Source organism: Myiozetetes cayanensis, unplaced genomic scaffold, assembly GCF_022539395.1.
Source record: "Myiozetetes cayanensis isolate MyiCay16 unplaced genomic scaffold, myiCay2020 scf13, whole genome shotgun sequence".
NCBI classification, from domain to species: domain Eukaryota; kingdom Metazoa; phylum Chordata; class Aves; order Passeriformes; family Tyrannidae; genus Myiozetetes; species Myiozetetes cayanensis.
The window spans coordinates 17,895,999-17,910,535 of NW_026086937.1; the positions used below are offsets into that span (position 1 = coordinate 17,895,999).

Here is a 14,537-nt window from a genome sequence, read left to right on the forward strand (position 1 = left end):
ACAGTGAAACCAGGTTACAATGAACACTAGTGCCAGTCCTCCCACAGTGTATGCTATTGGCGATTACCTCGCAATCCGAGTGCTGGCAGCAGCACATCCAAGTGCTGGATGTTGGACACAGCCCAGCAGGGCTGGAAAGACCCACAGAAGCCTGAGCTCAGGTGAGCATAGACTGTGCTCTGCCTTCTCCCACAGTATGCTCAAACTACAGCCACCAAAGCAAGTACTACGTGAAATTATGCAGAAAGAAAAGATTTCATTACATTTTTCTACGCACATTTTTAGGACACACAAATCCCAGCTATTCCTGATATCAGTTGCCATTTTTTTGTTCCCTCATGCTTTATTATTTCTTTCAGGGATTTCTTGATTTGCCAAAAGGGTTACAGAACATCCAGGAAAAATATGGTAGGCTACTGAGGCACTGCAAGATATGCAGCAAAATAAATAACTGCAACACATAAAAGGCACTGCAGAGCGAAGTGATAAGTATTAAGGAAGGATGTGAATGCCAGTAAGTCCTGACTTACTGGGATAGAACGGGAAAGTCTTTGTTTCAGTATTTTGGAACTGAAAAAAACCCCACCAAAACAAACAAAAACAAAACAAACAAACAAACAAAAACAAACAAAAACCCAAAACACAAAACACAAAAAGCCCCAAACAAATGAGTAATTCAGCTAATATGTAACTAGTTTCTGACTAACCTTGTAAAGCAAAGGTGATTGTCCGAGTTTCAAAAGTGCAATTTTTTTGGTCACGTTTGTAATGGCTTGAACGCGGATCAGGTCTTGCATGGTCCCGTACTGCACATCAACAAGCTCTGCCTGCAAAGAGAAGACAAAGTTCAGGCTGTACCTACAACCACACATCACTGAGGGTGCTCCTTGCACAGAAACAAAGTTGTTTGCTTAAGTACAAGCACAGGAGCAGAGTCCTGCAACTGCCCTACCCTGACTTCTCATCAGCAATACCTGTAATAGCAAAGAACTTGAGAGTGCAGTCTGACAGGTAATTTTATGCAGTTTTCTCTCACAGTCCATCAGCTGTGATAAAATCCCTTCTTTCTTTTTCTGGTGGTCATAAGTGATGCTGATTCTGGTGAGCATTTGCCCTCATTAGCTACAGGAATCTATTTAAAATTTTGTAAGTCACTTCTGTTTATTTTCTTAGAAGGAATCAGTCCTGTAAAGCATTTCAGGAAATGAGTGATTATGTTGGTCACTGATGAAAATACACAGATAACACAAACTCCACCAAACATACACAATTTTGTGTGGTCTCATATGATTCCCGAGCAGCCTTCATCAGCTATTGAAGTATTTTCTTATAATCCATCAGTTATCCAAGCATTAATCAGATAACAATACTAAAAGTGTAAACTTTGGTATTAACACATATTTTCAAATTAATCTTTAGAGTTACTTCCAAATGAAATTGTTTAGAGCATGGAGATCTTCAGCTCTTCAGTTAGGACACTGCAAGAAAATATAATAATGTTCTAAGTTATTATTAAATGTCAAGCAGTAGCAGGGATGGAAAAATATTTCAAGACGTGTTTTCAAGGATTTTTTAAAATACATGTAATTCAAGAACAACCAAGGGCATTTTTCTCACACACACTTATAGCAATAAATTTTGGTGAAGACAAAGTAGGAGGATAATCAGTCTTGTACATTACTATTTTAGAGTGTTATGAAGCTCTCGGGACAGTGTTGAGGACATTCTGGGACCTCTAAATCCCTCCACAGTGTTCATATAAAACACAAGTACAAGAAGACACGAGGATATTACATAACTTTTTAAAAATTAAAATAAGAGGAGAGGTATGAGATGGAAAAGTTTAGCTTTCAGTAGAGTTTGGTAACTTAAGTATGGATTCATTGGCAGAGGCAACAGCTCTGATTTTGGGTATCTCTACACAAACTGTTTAAATTCGAGCAACAGTTGTTCTGGATATGTAGGACGTGTGAAATTTTACTAGATTCCTGAACATGGGTATTTTAGGAAAGTATTTACCCTTATAAAACTGCATCTGAATGTTTTGTCTGTGTTTGCATCTCAACATTTAAGCTGAAACCGTACAAAAATTTTGCCAAGGTTCCTGTCTTATTAAATGTATTCTTCTAAATTTTTAAGATAACAAGCTTCCAAGTCTGTAACATGTCATCAGTCCTGTTATAAACCAAGTATTTGGAAAGGTCAGCCCAAGTTATAAGACACTTTTAAACAGCAAATATCAGACTTAACACCAAATACAGAAATTTAAGAACAGAAAAGCTTCCACTTCATACTGTTTCTTCTAAAATATATGAGGATTTTGATATCTAAAGAACTTGAAAACTATTTAATAAGAAAATTCAAATGGTGACTACAGGCTGAAATACAATATATATTTTTCCTGTATGGCCACAGTAATGAGATCCCTGCCCATCTACATTCATGTGCTGCTCCTCTGCACATCACTAGCTGCTTCTCCAGGGTGCTATCCACCGCTCTGTAAACAACAAAACTACATGTGTGAACACTTATTAATGCATTTAGCAACTGCCCTTGGATGTTCTTAGTTAATTTATGGATGCAAACTGCATCTTCAAGAGCTGCTCACTGGTCTTTCCCAGGCAACGTAAGAGCTCAACAAGAGAGAGGCAGAAGAAGAGGCCCTGCAAAAGCACAGCTCATTTTTTAATTATGTGAGAACCAAACTAGACTCCCTGCTGCCCCAAACACTCTGCAAACTATGTTCTGCGCTCCAAATGTCAAAAGTAAGCCCCAATGCCAAAGCTATTAAATACATTCATACGTTGAGAGTACATGGAAGAAGTCATTACATAATGAATGAGCAGCTGGGTATAATATAACAGAGTGACATGTGCTTTTACCACACATCTTCCACTTGAAGGATAGATATGTCAAAGCTCAATATAGACGAAGTTTTTCTTCTGCATTTGCCTGAAAACAAGAATGATGTAAACATCTTGTAACTGTCCAACTTTAGGGGTACTTGCTCACTTCTATTTCACTGTAAGTCTGAAGTAATTCTCCTCTCATCACAAATCTTTGACTTTTAATTTTAACTTTTGGGGAACCGTGGGTAAAAACTGCACATGTCTACCAAGGTAGGTTATCACATTCTGGCAACATCATGTGTAGCCAGCAGCTGGAAGTCTCCACAGTGAATCTCAGTTTTAACTTCAGCTAAAATGACCAAACAAAAATGAAATAAAATATTCTCTGTAATAAAACTACACATGGCTCATCCCAACGAGTGAAGTCAGTAACCTACTGGAGGAGTTTAGAACAAGGTCATAACATTTTGGCAATATAACTCAGAAACTAGGAGGTATGCATTAAATTTGGAGAAGAGTTTTAAAAATTACCCCTGCCCCTTCCCTTCTTCTGCACTGGAATACTTTAGCAAAATTATTAATAGAAAGCAAAATAGTTTGCACTACTTAATAGCAACAGCTCAACTCAATAACAACAGCAACACTAGCTCAGAATAGTCAGTTTTGTTTTTGTTTAATAGACTGGGACTCAACTCATTGGACATCTTACTTCTAACATAAAATAGTGAAAAAATAAGTCTTCAGAATAATGGTGAACAATTGTATTGAATCCCAAGACTGTACCTTCTCAATATTCTACTCAGTAACTGACACACCATTTATGTTGCATGAAGGCCTGTTTTAGTCACAACATTCCTAATATCTTTAAAAATGAATTAAAATTAAATTTTCTATTATTCTTTTCTTTTTTTTTTTAAGACATGCTTACAACATGACACAATCCTCATTTTACACACACCAGCAGCTTTTAAAAAGCAAAACACCCTGCCCTCAACTACCCATATTTGATAAACTGCTTTCTTGTGGAAGGATAATTCTGCTCAAAAACAAAAGAGAGCTCATCCTTTTAACAGGTGCCGAAAAAGAGCACTTGTCTACTTGGTTTAGGTATGCAACAGTAAATCCTCTTACCCTAAAACTGGGAAAGTGGTAAAGAATGAGCTGTTTTATCCATCTCAATTAGGTACTTACTCCTCAAATTGTTTCATGCTAATCTGTTTGAGAGATATGACTATTTAGGAACAAATTGTGATGTGTATTATGGAGTTCAGTAGTATTCCCCCATGCATGAAATGAAGTAGGGGCAGGTAATAAAACAAACATTTTTAGGAAAAGTAATTATTTTATGTTAGACTTATTATTAGTTTCTAAGTCCCAAGATGATGCTCAATGAGTCATAAACATTCTATCTTAAAAATTTTAATAAAATCCCCCCAAAACAGAAAAGAAGAACACTCTGAAAATGCCACAATCAAGGCAGGTACGGATTTTTTTCCTAATTTCTTCTATTTAGCTTCAAAATGAAACAGAATAAAACAGTCACAGAGAACAAAGAGTAAAATAGGTTTTGAAAAGGAAAAGCATGAATAACTGTATGGAGCAGGTGGCAGCTGGGGTCTTGGAGATACTGGATAATATTTCTTAAACTTTGCTTTCTTTGTAAATGCTGAGGCAATTAAAAAATTAAGTTAAATAGATCAAAAATAGTAACAGAAATATGTTTGTCTTATCACATTGTTATCAATCCTCTTGACTGAGGAAAGGGATTTAATAACAGCATTATGCAACTGTACCCAACACAGTGGCTAAGAGGCAAATTGTGACTGATTTGCTGGGGGCACAGACGGTAGGGCACAGTTTAAGGGAAGAACCCAAAAGAAAAACAACTAAACAAAAATAACCCCCACACAACTCAAAGCCACTACATCCAGGAAGGGATGTTTTGCACAAGCACCAAAATGCAGATGGAGTCAGAGCAGATGAGAGAGCTGCTCTTAAACTGGGGAGCTTGGGGTAGCACCACTCCTAAGTAAATACTTCTATTATTATTTCTAACATTAAGGTTAGTACTGATCAATGCCAAAGAAATCTGAAAGGTGTAAACTTTGCAGAAAAAAAAAACAACAGGAGTAGCACACAGGAATATCTGTGGTGAAAAATCTTCTCCCTCTTAATGCTACCTGTTGTTAGAGCCACAGTTCAGTAATCTCTATTTATGAATATATTTATCCAATACCAACCTGTTGACTCATATTAATGAACAGCTTCTGCACAAACTGTTTAGGAGGTCGGGACTATGGAAGGTGCAGGTAGGAAACCACTGATCAACAGTAGCACAGCCAAAATGATATTCCTGACAGTGCTGACCTACCCACCAAAAGGCTTCAGAAATGGATGACCCAAAAAAACTCCAAGTATTGAGAAAACTAAATATTAAATATGTAATTCTAGAAGTATCAACTCTCAGTTCTGCAACTGTTTGGGCTTCTTTCATCCAGGTCAATGCCCTTCATTTGTCCTTCAACACTCAGCTACTCTTTTTTTTTTTCCCCACAAAATAAAGGCAGCAGAAACATCCAATGCACAATCAATCACAATTAAACAACCTTCAACTAGTCATCCTGTCTAAAATAAAACTCCAAAATATATTTGCAAATTGCATCTGAGAAGGCAGCATTCTGCAATCAGGACATGAGGCGAACTTTAATTAAACACTTCGCTATAATTTATTTGCACAGCTCTGAAATTGAGGCTGAAGGCAGCATTCAGCAGAGCATAAAAGTAAACTCAAGTTGGTTGTAGATCAAAGCTGGACACCAATGAATGTGAAGAAAGCTGCAAATAAAAAACTAGTTGTTCTCTAAAATTAGAGAAAAGGAAGAAAGAAAAGGGGAGATAACGGAGCTGTGCCCAAGGATGCCAAATCTTTTGTTACTGTAAACTCTGTTACACCTTCTGACGGGAGCTGCTGCTCCCATTCCAACCAAAAGCATCCCTGTGATAATCAGGGAGCCACAGCTGTCTCCCTGTGATTGCCACCACCCAAGCCTCCCTCAGGGTCCTGCTGAGCAGAGACAAACAGCCCTAACCATCTTTTATATATACTTACTGTATTTCTAGGGGAATGTTAATATCCAAACTTATCTTTCACACTTTGTCCTTCCATTTGGTTCCAGGAAAAGGACAGGGAGCGATCTGTGTGTGTGTGCTGTGGTGTCTGCTCACTGTCTCTGGTTCAATCACAGTGCTGAAGGTTGAACTGAGAAAATCACGTGCCACACCAGTGATTTCTTTTACAGCAGTGGCACTTGATATGAGTAGGATCCATCACTCTGTTCCTTCATGGTTAGGACTCACTGAAGACAAGTGCATGTGCATTTAAGCTTTCTTTTCCGCTCTACGTTGCAAGGATCAGCATTGTCAGAAGAGGAAAAGATCTGAGAAAGTACAACCAAGGGTGTAATTCAATATTTAGTAAAATAAAACAATTATGACACAAAATAGAGGAAATCGGGGAAGAATCTGTGGCAGATATCTGATTTTTAAGAAGAGAGATGTTGGGGTGGAGGGGGCTGTCACATGAAAAAGTAATTTCTTATAGAGTTGTTTTTGCTACATAATAAAAATGTGCTTCTTTAGAACTCAGTTTCTATGAAAACACCATACTCCAGAGTTTATAATTTCAAAATAACATCATCTCTGCAAACCCCTGGTGAGCTTTCCACTCTATTTACTTTAGGAAAAATCTCATATAAGATCTTAAAATCCAAGTGCGCTGTCTTCTGTTAGCAAATATTACTTTCAGTGTTTTGTGTATGCTATGACACTTGGCCATTCCCAAACCATCTTGGAAATGTTGTTGGTAATTCGGGGTTATTACACAGAAACATCAGTGTGATATGCCATGAATGACTAAACTATATATTTGAAAGTAAATTCCCCTACCTTCTTGGCCAAATCTGGACACTACTTATCCAGACTGTATTTCCAGTATCACAGGATTCTCTATCCTTGAGCTCCTTTTCATGTCTTATTAGAAAACTGGAAGGAGAAAAATAATCTCATGCCTTGAAAAATAATAACCTAATACAAATCCAGGGAACCGTGTCAGGCACGCCAAGAAGAGATTATTTGTGCAATTTGAATTTGAACACGCTGTCTGAGCCCAAAAAAGCAAATAATTACGTATCTGGATTAACTGAAGCTGATTTTGCTCTGTTCCAATACTACAAGATGCCTCTGACCAACAGTGTCTGCGCAGATTTAAATCAGAGAACTTCTACTGCTCCACAGAGCAAGACGTGTGGAGGGTCTTCAGAGAACTATCTAGACATTAAGTAACTAGTGAATTGTTCCTTCAAGCACTGCTCTTCAAACAGATTCATAACATTTTTCTTCATGGTTGTTAGCACCTTACTCTATATAGAGGTTTTCTTTTTTTGCCTCCATACTCCTTCTCCTACAATAAAATTCTAGAGTAATTCAGTATGAGTCACAGCGTCAGCTTACTGTCAAAAAGGGTTCTTTGTGTCTAGGTTTTTATTATATAAAATTGCACACTGCATTATAAAGGCAGCTAAAACTGTAATTTAAACTAAAAGAGGAGAAAAAAAAGAGCTGTTCCTTAACCTGAGTTTGATGGAGTTTGGTCTTGCAGACATTTCATGCTCACTCTTGCCCCTCATCCTACCTGTCCAGATCACACATCTCAATCCCAGACAGGGCTCGCCTGAAGTTTCTCCAACAGGTTGCTTTTGCTGTTCCAGGATCACTTTCAGAACGACAGTGAGGTTAAATTTGTTTGCTTGTTTGCTTTTTACAGTTTACTGCAGGGTTTTTTTTCCTACCAACTCCAAGGGAGACTGAATCAAGATCGAAGCCTTTTTATAGCCTACAGAAAAGAACTTCTTCTGTGTTTTATGGTTACAAAGCCCCATATAAATCTGAGCTGACACAGCTCAGGTCCCTGTTGATCAAGCTCATCCTAGAGATTCCTCTCTATATATCTATTTTCAACTTTATTTTTCCTTCTTTTAATTCTTTCATACTCCCCTCCTCTGTCCCAAATCACATTCCCAAAAGGAAAAACTAATACTTGAATGCAACTTCTTAATTCAGGATATCCAGCAAGATATCCAAACAACAAATACATATTTTGTCATCTTTTCTAACTATATATAAACATAGATCTAGCTCTCCAAGTTTCTGAAATAAAATATTGGTTTTTTCAGTCACATTACACTGATATTTATTTATTTTAAAATCTCTAAGAACACTGATTTTTGTTATAAAACGTTAAAAGACACAAGATCAGTGGATGCCTAAAATACTACCAGAAATTTTATTATTTCAAACTTTCATTAAGCAGTGCTGATTGTCACTTCGCTAGTGATATAATTTAAATTTTTAATGATTCTTTCTTATTTGTGTTTAATATTATTTATATCCTCCTCTTTGTAAGAGTTAACTGCAAAGCTATTTAGTACCATTAGTCCCTAAAGCATAAAGTCACATTGATCATACTTTTCTAAGAAAAAACAGTAATCTGTATTTGCCAGCCTCCTTGGTTTAGTTTATTTAGAGGTAATTATTCATGCAAATATACATTTACAAATCACAAAGACTAAGGGTAAACTAAACAAAACAGAAATTACTCAGCTGTGATGTGGGATCTTAAAAAACAGATCATAAGCTACATATGTACACAGTAAATTATAATGGTGTGATTTCAACTCAGCTTTAAAATTTTCAGTGAAAGGGTTTTAGGTCCAGTCTCATTACATCTCAATTCAATACATTCTCAAGGCTGGGCTGCCGTGTGGTGGAGGTTTCATTGGCTTCTCTGAAACGTAGAGAATAAATGAAAAACATCCAGAGGCTGCAGAGTGTCCTCCTTCAACGGCCTTTATATCATACACTGAACTAAAACCAGACATTCCCTCCTGTAATAGCTACAAGCATTAAGCCTTTAGAGAAAAAGCTTGAACTTTACAGAAGGTGCCTCGAAGCACTTTATATTCAAACAGCTCTGGCAGGGATGGATCCATCTCAGCTGTGCAGGAGAGGCACCAAACTGAACTGGGAGAGCTCCTCTCCATCTGCTCAGAGGCTCAGGGTGAACAACACTGAAACATGAGGTTATACCTACACCAGAGAAGTAAAGTCACGTCCTGGGAAATGAACAATGTCCTGTGAATGCAAACACCATCACAGACAGAATGTGGGTCTACTGGAACGAAATCTAAGTAAGAATCTAAGTAAAATTGAAATATTTAATCTCATAACTAACATAAAACACATTTGTATTTTAAATTTCCAGAGACAGATGTTTCAACTGTTTCATATTTAGAGTCAGTTTTTGTGTCAAAACAAAAATATCTAGAAAAGAGCCTTACCTCTTTCAGGTTTCCAATTCAGAATTTGTGATTTAGAACTGTACTGGTTTTGGCTGGGGTAGAGTTAATTTTCTTCACAGTGGCTGCTATGGGGCTGTGTTTTGGATTTGTGCTGAACTCAGGGTTAATCATATGGAGATATTTTTGCTGAGCAGGGCTTATACAAGGCAAGGCCTTTCCTGCTTTCCATTCTGCCACACTGGGGAGGGGGCTGGGGGTGCATGGGAGGCTGGGAGGAGACACAGGCAGGACAGGTGATCCAAACTGACCAAAGGAATATTCCAGACCATATGACATCATGCTCAGTATATAAAGTGGGGGGAAGCAGGAGGAAGAAAGGGGACATTTGGAGTGATGGTGTTTGTCTTCTCGTCACCGTCATGTGTGATGGTGCCCTGGTCTCCAGGAGGTGTCTGAAGACCTGCCTGTCCACGGGAACCAGTGAATGAATTCCTTGTTTTGCTTTCCCTAAACTGTCTTTATCTCAACCCATGAGTTTTCCAGCCTTTACCCTCCCAGTTCTCTCCCCGATTCTGTGGGTGGGAGAGTGAGGGGCTCTGTGGGGCTTGGCTGCTGCCTGGGGTTAAACCATGGCAACACATCCTGAAACAGTGCAATTTTAGTAGGGTGAGAAGCCCATTTCCAAATCAACTCTCATAGCAGCACATGCACAGTGAACTGAACTAGCCAGGCTAGCTGGATTTCTATGCACACTTGCTATGCAAACACACAAAACATATGTTGTTGCTGCCAATACATGGATACGTAATGATAAAATAGACATCTACCTCAAAGAAGAAAATAATCATTCATATGTACAAGAGGAGGTCATCCACTGCATCAAGAGAACACTTGAACTTTCAGAAATCTCGGGGAGAACTCTATTTTCTAGATTATAATAAATGGTCTTTTATAAAGCACTTATAGCCCTTGACTTGGCCAAACATCATGTACTTGAAGATAATCAGAGAGATGCCCAAGCATGTAATGTTTCAAACACAAATCTGAGTGTTAAAGCAGCATTTGAGCAAACCTGCAGAAGCAAATATACAGTTGTGAAAAGGAAAATGACATCTTTCCCATCTCATGTGAATTCTGTTGTTTTGACTCATTGCACAGATTTATAGGTCTCTAAATTACACCTGCAGCAAAAGGACAGGGGAAAATTTGTTCTAAAATTACAAATATATTCAGAGGACAGAAAAGGACTCCAGTGAAAACAGGGAATATGCTTGACTGACAGCAAATTCAAGTAGCCCAAATGATTGACCAGGATTATATATATATATATATATATATATTTGGTCATACCTAAGAACAGCTCAGCTCTATGTGATTAAACAAGTATATATTTCTGATTTTCAGCCATCTAACATTTTGGAAGCAGACTTTTCTTACAAGAGACACAGAGTGCGTGCTTCAGGTCTCATCGGTAATGAAATCGTACCAGGAAGAAAACAAAGTTCTTTTCTGTTTCAGGCTTTCAAATCTTGCCTTTAAAAGTACACTCAATATTTTGGAATAGTCATTTGGTCATTTAATGTGAAACCGTAGTCTGTATTGTTTAAGTTCTAAAGGTTCTATACGGCAGCATCTTTTAGCTTTTGTTTCAGAAACAGCTAACCTTCATTTATAAAATGTTTTATTAATTAATAGCAAGGGTCAAATGGAAGTTCAGGATAGGTCCCTGCCAGGTATCCTTGCTATAGCAAAATTAGTAGCTCAGCTTTATCCTAAGTATTTCCAAAGGTTAGGTGAAGGTTTTCCTGAACTGTGCCAGATTTCACACAGACATTTTGAGCATTCATCTCTAAAAGTGGGCAGAAGCACCACAGAGAATATGTGAAGTTGGTTCCTGTGCTCTCAGCAGGGATGGAAAATCCTGGAGGAAAAAAGGAAATCCCACGCAAAGGACAGAACCTGATTCTTTTTAGAAAGGGTCCCAGTAGACCCTTCACCTTATACAGTGACATCCTGTTAAACTGCATCACAGAAGAAAAGCTGGAAAAATTTTCACATTATCTAAAATATACGGAAACATCTGATGAGACTCTGGATGACTTGGTGAGAAGAAGCAGCCTCCTGACCTGCCATCATGTAATAGATTTTACTGTTTAATGCAAAAACTTTGCCATTAGTGCAGTCCATCCAGAGCTGGATCTGGACAGGCTTCCCTCATCTTCCACATAGCCTGGAATTCAGGTCAGCCTCTTTCACAGCAGTACAGAAATGTTCAGTATGATTGTAGTAATAATACTTGATGGCACAATTTTCAATAAAAACAGTTAGGACATTGTTAGAGAACTATCAGTTACTACAGAAATCTGTGCTCAATTCCTCCTCTTCACCTTTTACAATCCCTCCTGCCCCAACTGCTGAACAAACAACAAAAGGAAACCAGAAACAGGGAGCTCAGTATGTGCTCCCATAAATTATGACTCAACCACACATTTCCCCAACAGACCCTCTTCTGAAATCAAATGATGTGTTACCTGAATTTTAATGAATACAAGTGAATAAATTCAATAGATGAGACAAAGAACATACAATGCTCATCACTAAAAACTATCACTAGTTGCAACATCTACTGAAAAGGCTTCCTCCTCATTTCTTCTTTAGCCATTACGTTTTTGGTACCTACTTTACAAACACTATGTATTGTAAACAAATTATCTTCACTGTCTGCAGAGAAAATTGAACAATTATGAAAGTTTATTTCAGGGAGAGTAACCCCACAGGCTTTAAGACAACAGCAATAAAATCATCAGGGAAGATCTCAACTCAAAGAGTCAGTATTAGTCATTGGATCCTGAGCTTAACACTGTCCATACTAATACAATTTGTCATTCTAGATTTTAGTTTTTGACATTACACAATTGTAATATTTTCCTTCAGCCTTAAGACGTAAGGGGTTTATAGCTAAAAGGGCAACATGGACAAAAATAGAAAAATTTTTAATAAAATTTTTTGTTAGCAAACTGATGCAGTAATTCTTTTGCCAGCAATATAATTTCTAGCTTTTCATACTAACTCATTCTCTAAAATATTCTCCAAGTAAAGATCGTGCCTGGCAATAATTGACCTGCAGTAAGAGAAACTTGCCTTCTGGATGACAACACAGCAGGAGCTCTCCTGCATATTTAAGCAGCTTTGCTCTCTCACAGTTGAAACCATTGCCAGACCTCCTCTACATCCTTATTCACCTCTGTCTGCCCCTTGAAGACACCAGTGTGAAGCAGTGAATCTTTCAGGAGACAAGACTAACTCTATATGGTAACATAATTCAGTGGAAGGAAGATAAATTCCTTCAAGTATCTTCTTTCTCACGCACACCTACTCTTGGGCCAGTCACAAGCTGCTGATTGATTAGTGACCTTCTCTTTGAACTGCAGAGCAGAGGAACACCAGAAATAATTATGAGAACAGAACTGATATAGCTCACAATTAATTCACATTAAGGCCCTCTTAATGAGTGAGATAAACACAGTAACTAATATTCATTACATGAGGTTAGACATGAGATTTATTTATATTTAGTGGAAGAGACAGCATATCAGACTGAAATAAAACTAGGAATGCCTAAACCTAGGAAAAGGGAAGATCAGTGTATTTTCAGCTTTATTTAGTTTGCACTGATGTTTTTCAGTGTTTGCTGTTGGTTTTTTGGTTTTTTTTTTTTTATTATTTCTAAGAGGATATCTCTCTCCTGGGATTGCAACTGGTAGGTGGAGTCAGAAGTGTTGTATTTCCAACCAGCTTAAAAGGGAATTTCTAAACAAAGGTTTCTTCTCAGGACATTTTAGTCCAGTCAGTGAACAGGCTCTGGCATTCTGGTAGATCATATACACAGACAATGCACTTCTGCCAGCAGCACCTGGATACCAAACTTAAGACTTGCCAATGGTCAGAATCTGGATCTCTTTTTTTAGCTTTCTATTCTTTTTTACGGTTTTAAGAATTCAGTTCTTATATATATTTTTCAATGAGCTATATCACAGCACCACATTTTTTTCATCCCACTCTGAAAGGTTTCAAAAGACATTTGATTCAAAGGGTTTCTGCTCTGAGAGAGGTCGTCTTCATTTTTTGGTCTTTCTTATTACTAAGGTTGTGTCCAAGTTTAGAGCATTCCTCAAAGCAGTCCCTGGAGAGGCACATACTTTGCTCTTTTATACCAGAAATCTTCAACAAAGAAGTCAGACAAGCTGCAGTCCTCACCAAATTATTCTTAAAATTGCAGCTTTATCCTTAAACAGTTTAGATTACATTTAAACATAGAGTAAGCTTATTCTTTTTTCTTTTTTTTTTTTTTTTTTAGCAAGAACTTTCCTCGACTCTTTCAACTGCTCATCATTGAAGACTATATTTGGACTTCACATCACCACAGCCTAACACAGAGATAGGAAATCTTCAGCCTTGTTTTGGATTTTCAGTGTTACTTCCATTTCAAAACATTAAACAAGATTTTAACAAGACAAAAAGAGACTTACACAGAAAAGCATCCAATAAGTTGATATTATTATATTAAAAGAAATAAACTTTAAGGATTTTGACAAAATGTTGTCCAATACTGACTGCAGAAGTTATACTGGTAGGCAGAGATAACTCCTAAGATAAAACACATTGCTAAGGTTTCAACTGGTAAGATTTATCATGCTGCATCAGAGATTAAAATGGTTCCTGCTGATTCTTTTCAGCTGCCAGCTTTAATTCAAGTGGCACAACCATTATTTAGACTTTTTATCTATTTTCCAAAATAATCAAGTGCAGTGTGTAAGGAGAGTGATTTGTTGCTTTTTGATGCCTGAGACTGCCAGGGTCAGAAACCTCTGCCCATGCTCCCAGATACAGGATGTATATTCACAGTAAAATGTAATCTGCCTTCAACTACAAATGCTTTTGTATTGCTCATGTTCCTTAAAAGCTTTTAGGACTTGCTTTTCTTCCTCAAAAATAAACTAAAAAAATGAAAACCAGGAACATTTTAATCAATGTTTTATCTTACAGTCACTCATAACTACCACAGAACTGAGTAGCATTTTAAGCACTTCTTTATTGTTAATGTATGAAACTATATTCTTTTAAACAATAAAGTTATGTAAGTAGTTTTAGGGACAAGGATTAAGTATTATATAAATGCAAAAATATTTTGTTACTGTTCTCCTGTCAGTTGCAGGTGTTTCTTGCTATGTTTTTCTCATCCTGGCAATTTTTTTAAAAGCTGGTATTTGTTTTATAGTCCCTCTGCTGAACAAAATTTTTTGCTTTTTTTCAGTGCAAGCAAGATTCCTTC

The 14,537-nt window shown here is 37.3% G+C and overlaps 1 protein-coding gene across 7 annotated transcripts in view; it reads right to left on the reverse strand.

Annotated features, from left to right (window-relative positions):
• The window catches only part of NAALADL2 (N-acetylated alpha-linked acidic dipeptidase like 2), a 434,035-nt gene that overhangs the window by 171,684 nt on the left and 247,814 nt on the right, over window positions 1-14,537 (reverse strand). For all 7 annotated transcript variants that reach the window (XM_050308259.1, XM_050308262.1, XM_050308258.1 and 4 more), the window contains one exon: window positions 708-827. In XM_050308259.1, coding sequence (XP_050164216.1) covers window positions 708-827 — 120 coding nt within the window. The remainder of the gene's footprint in view (window positions 1-707; window positions 828-14,537) is intronic.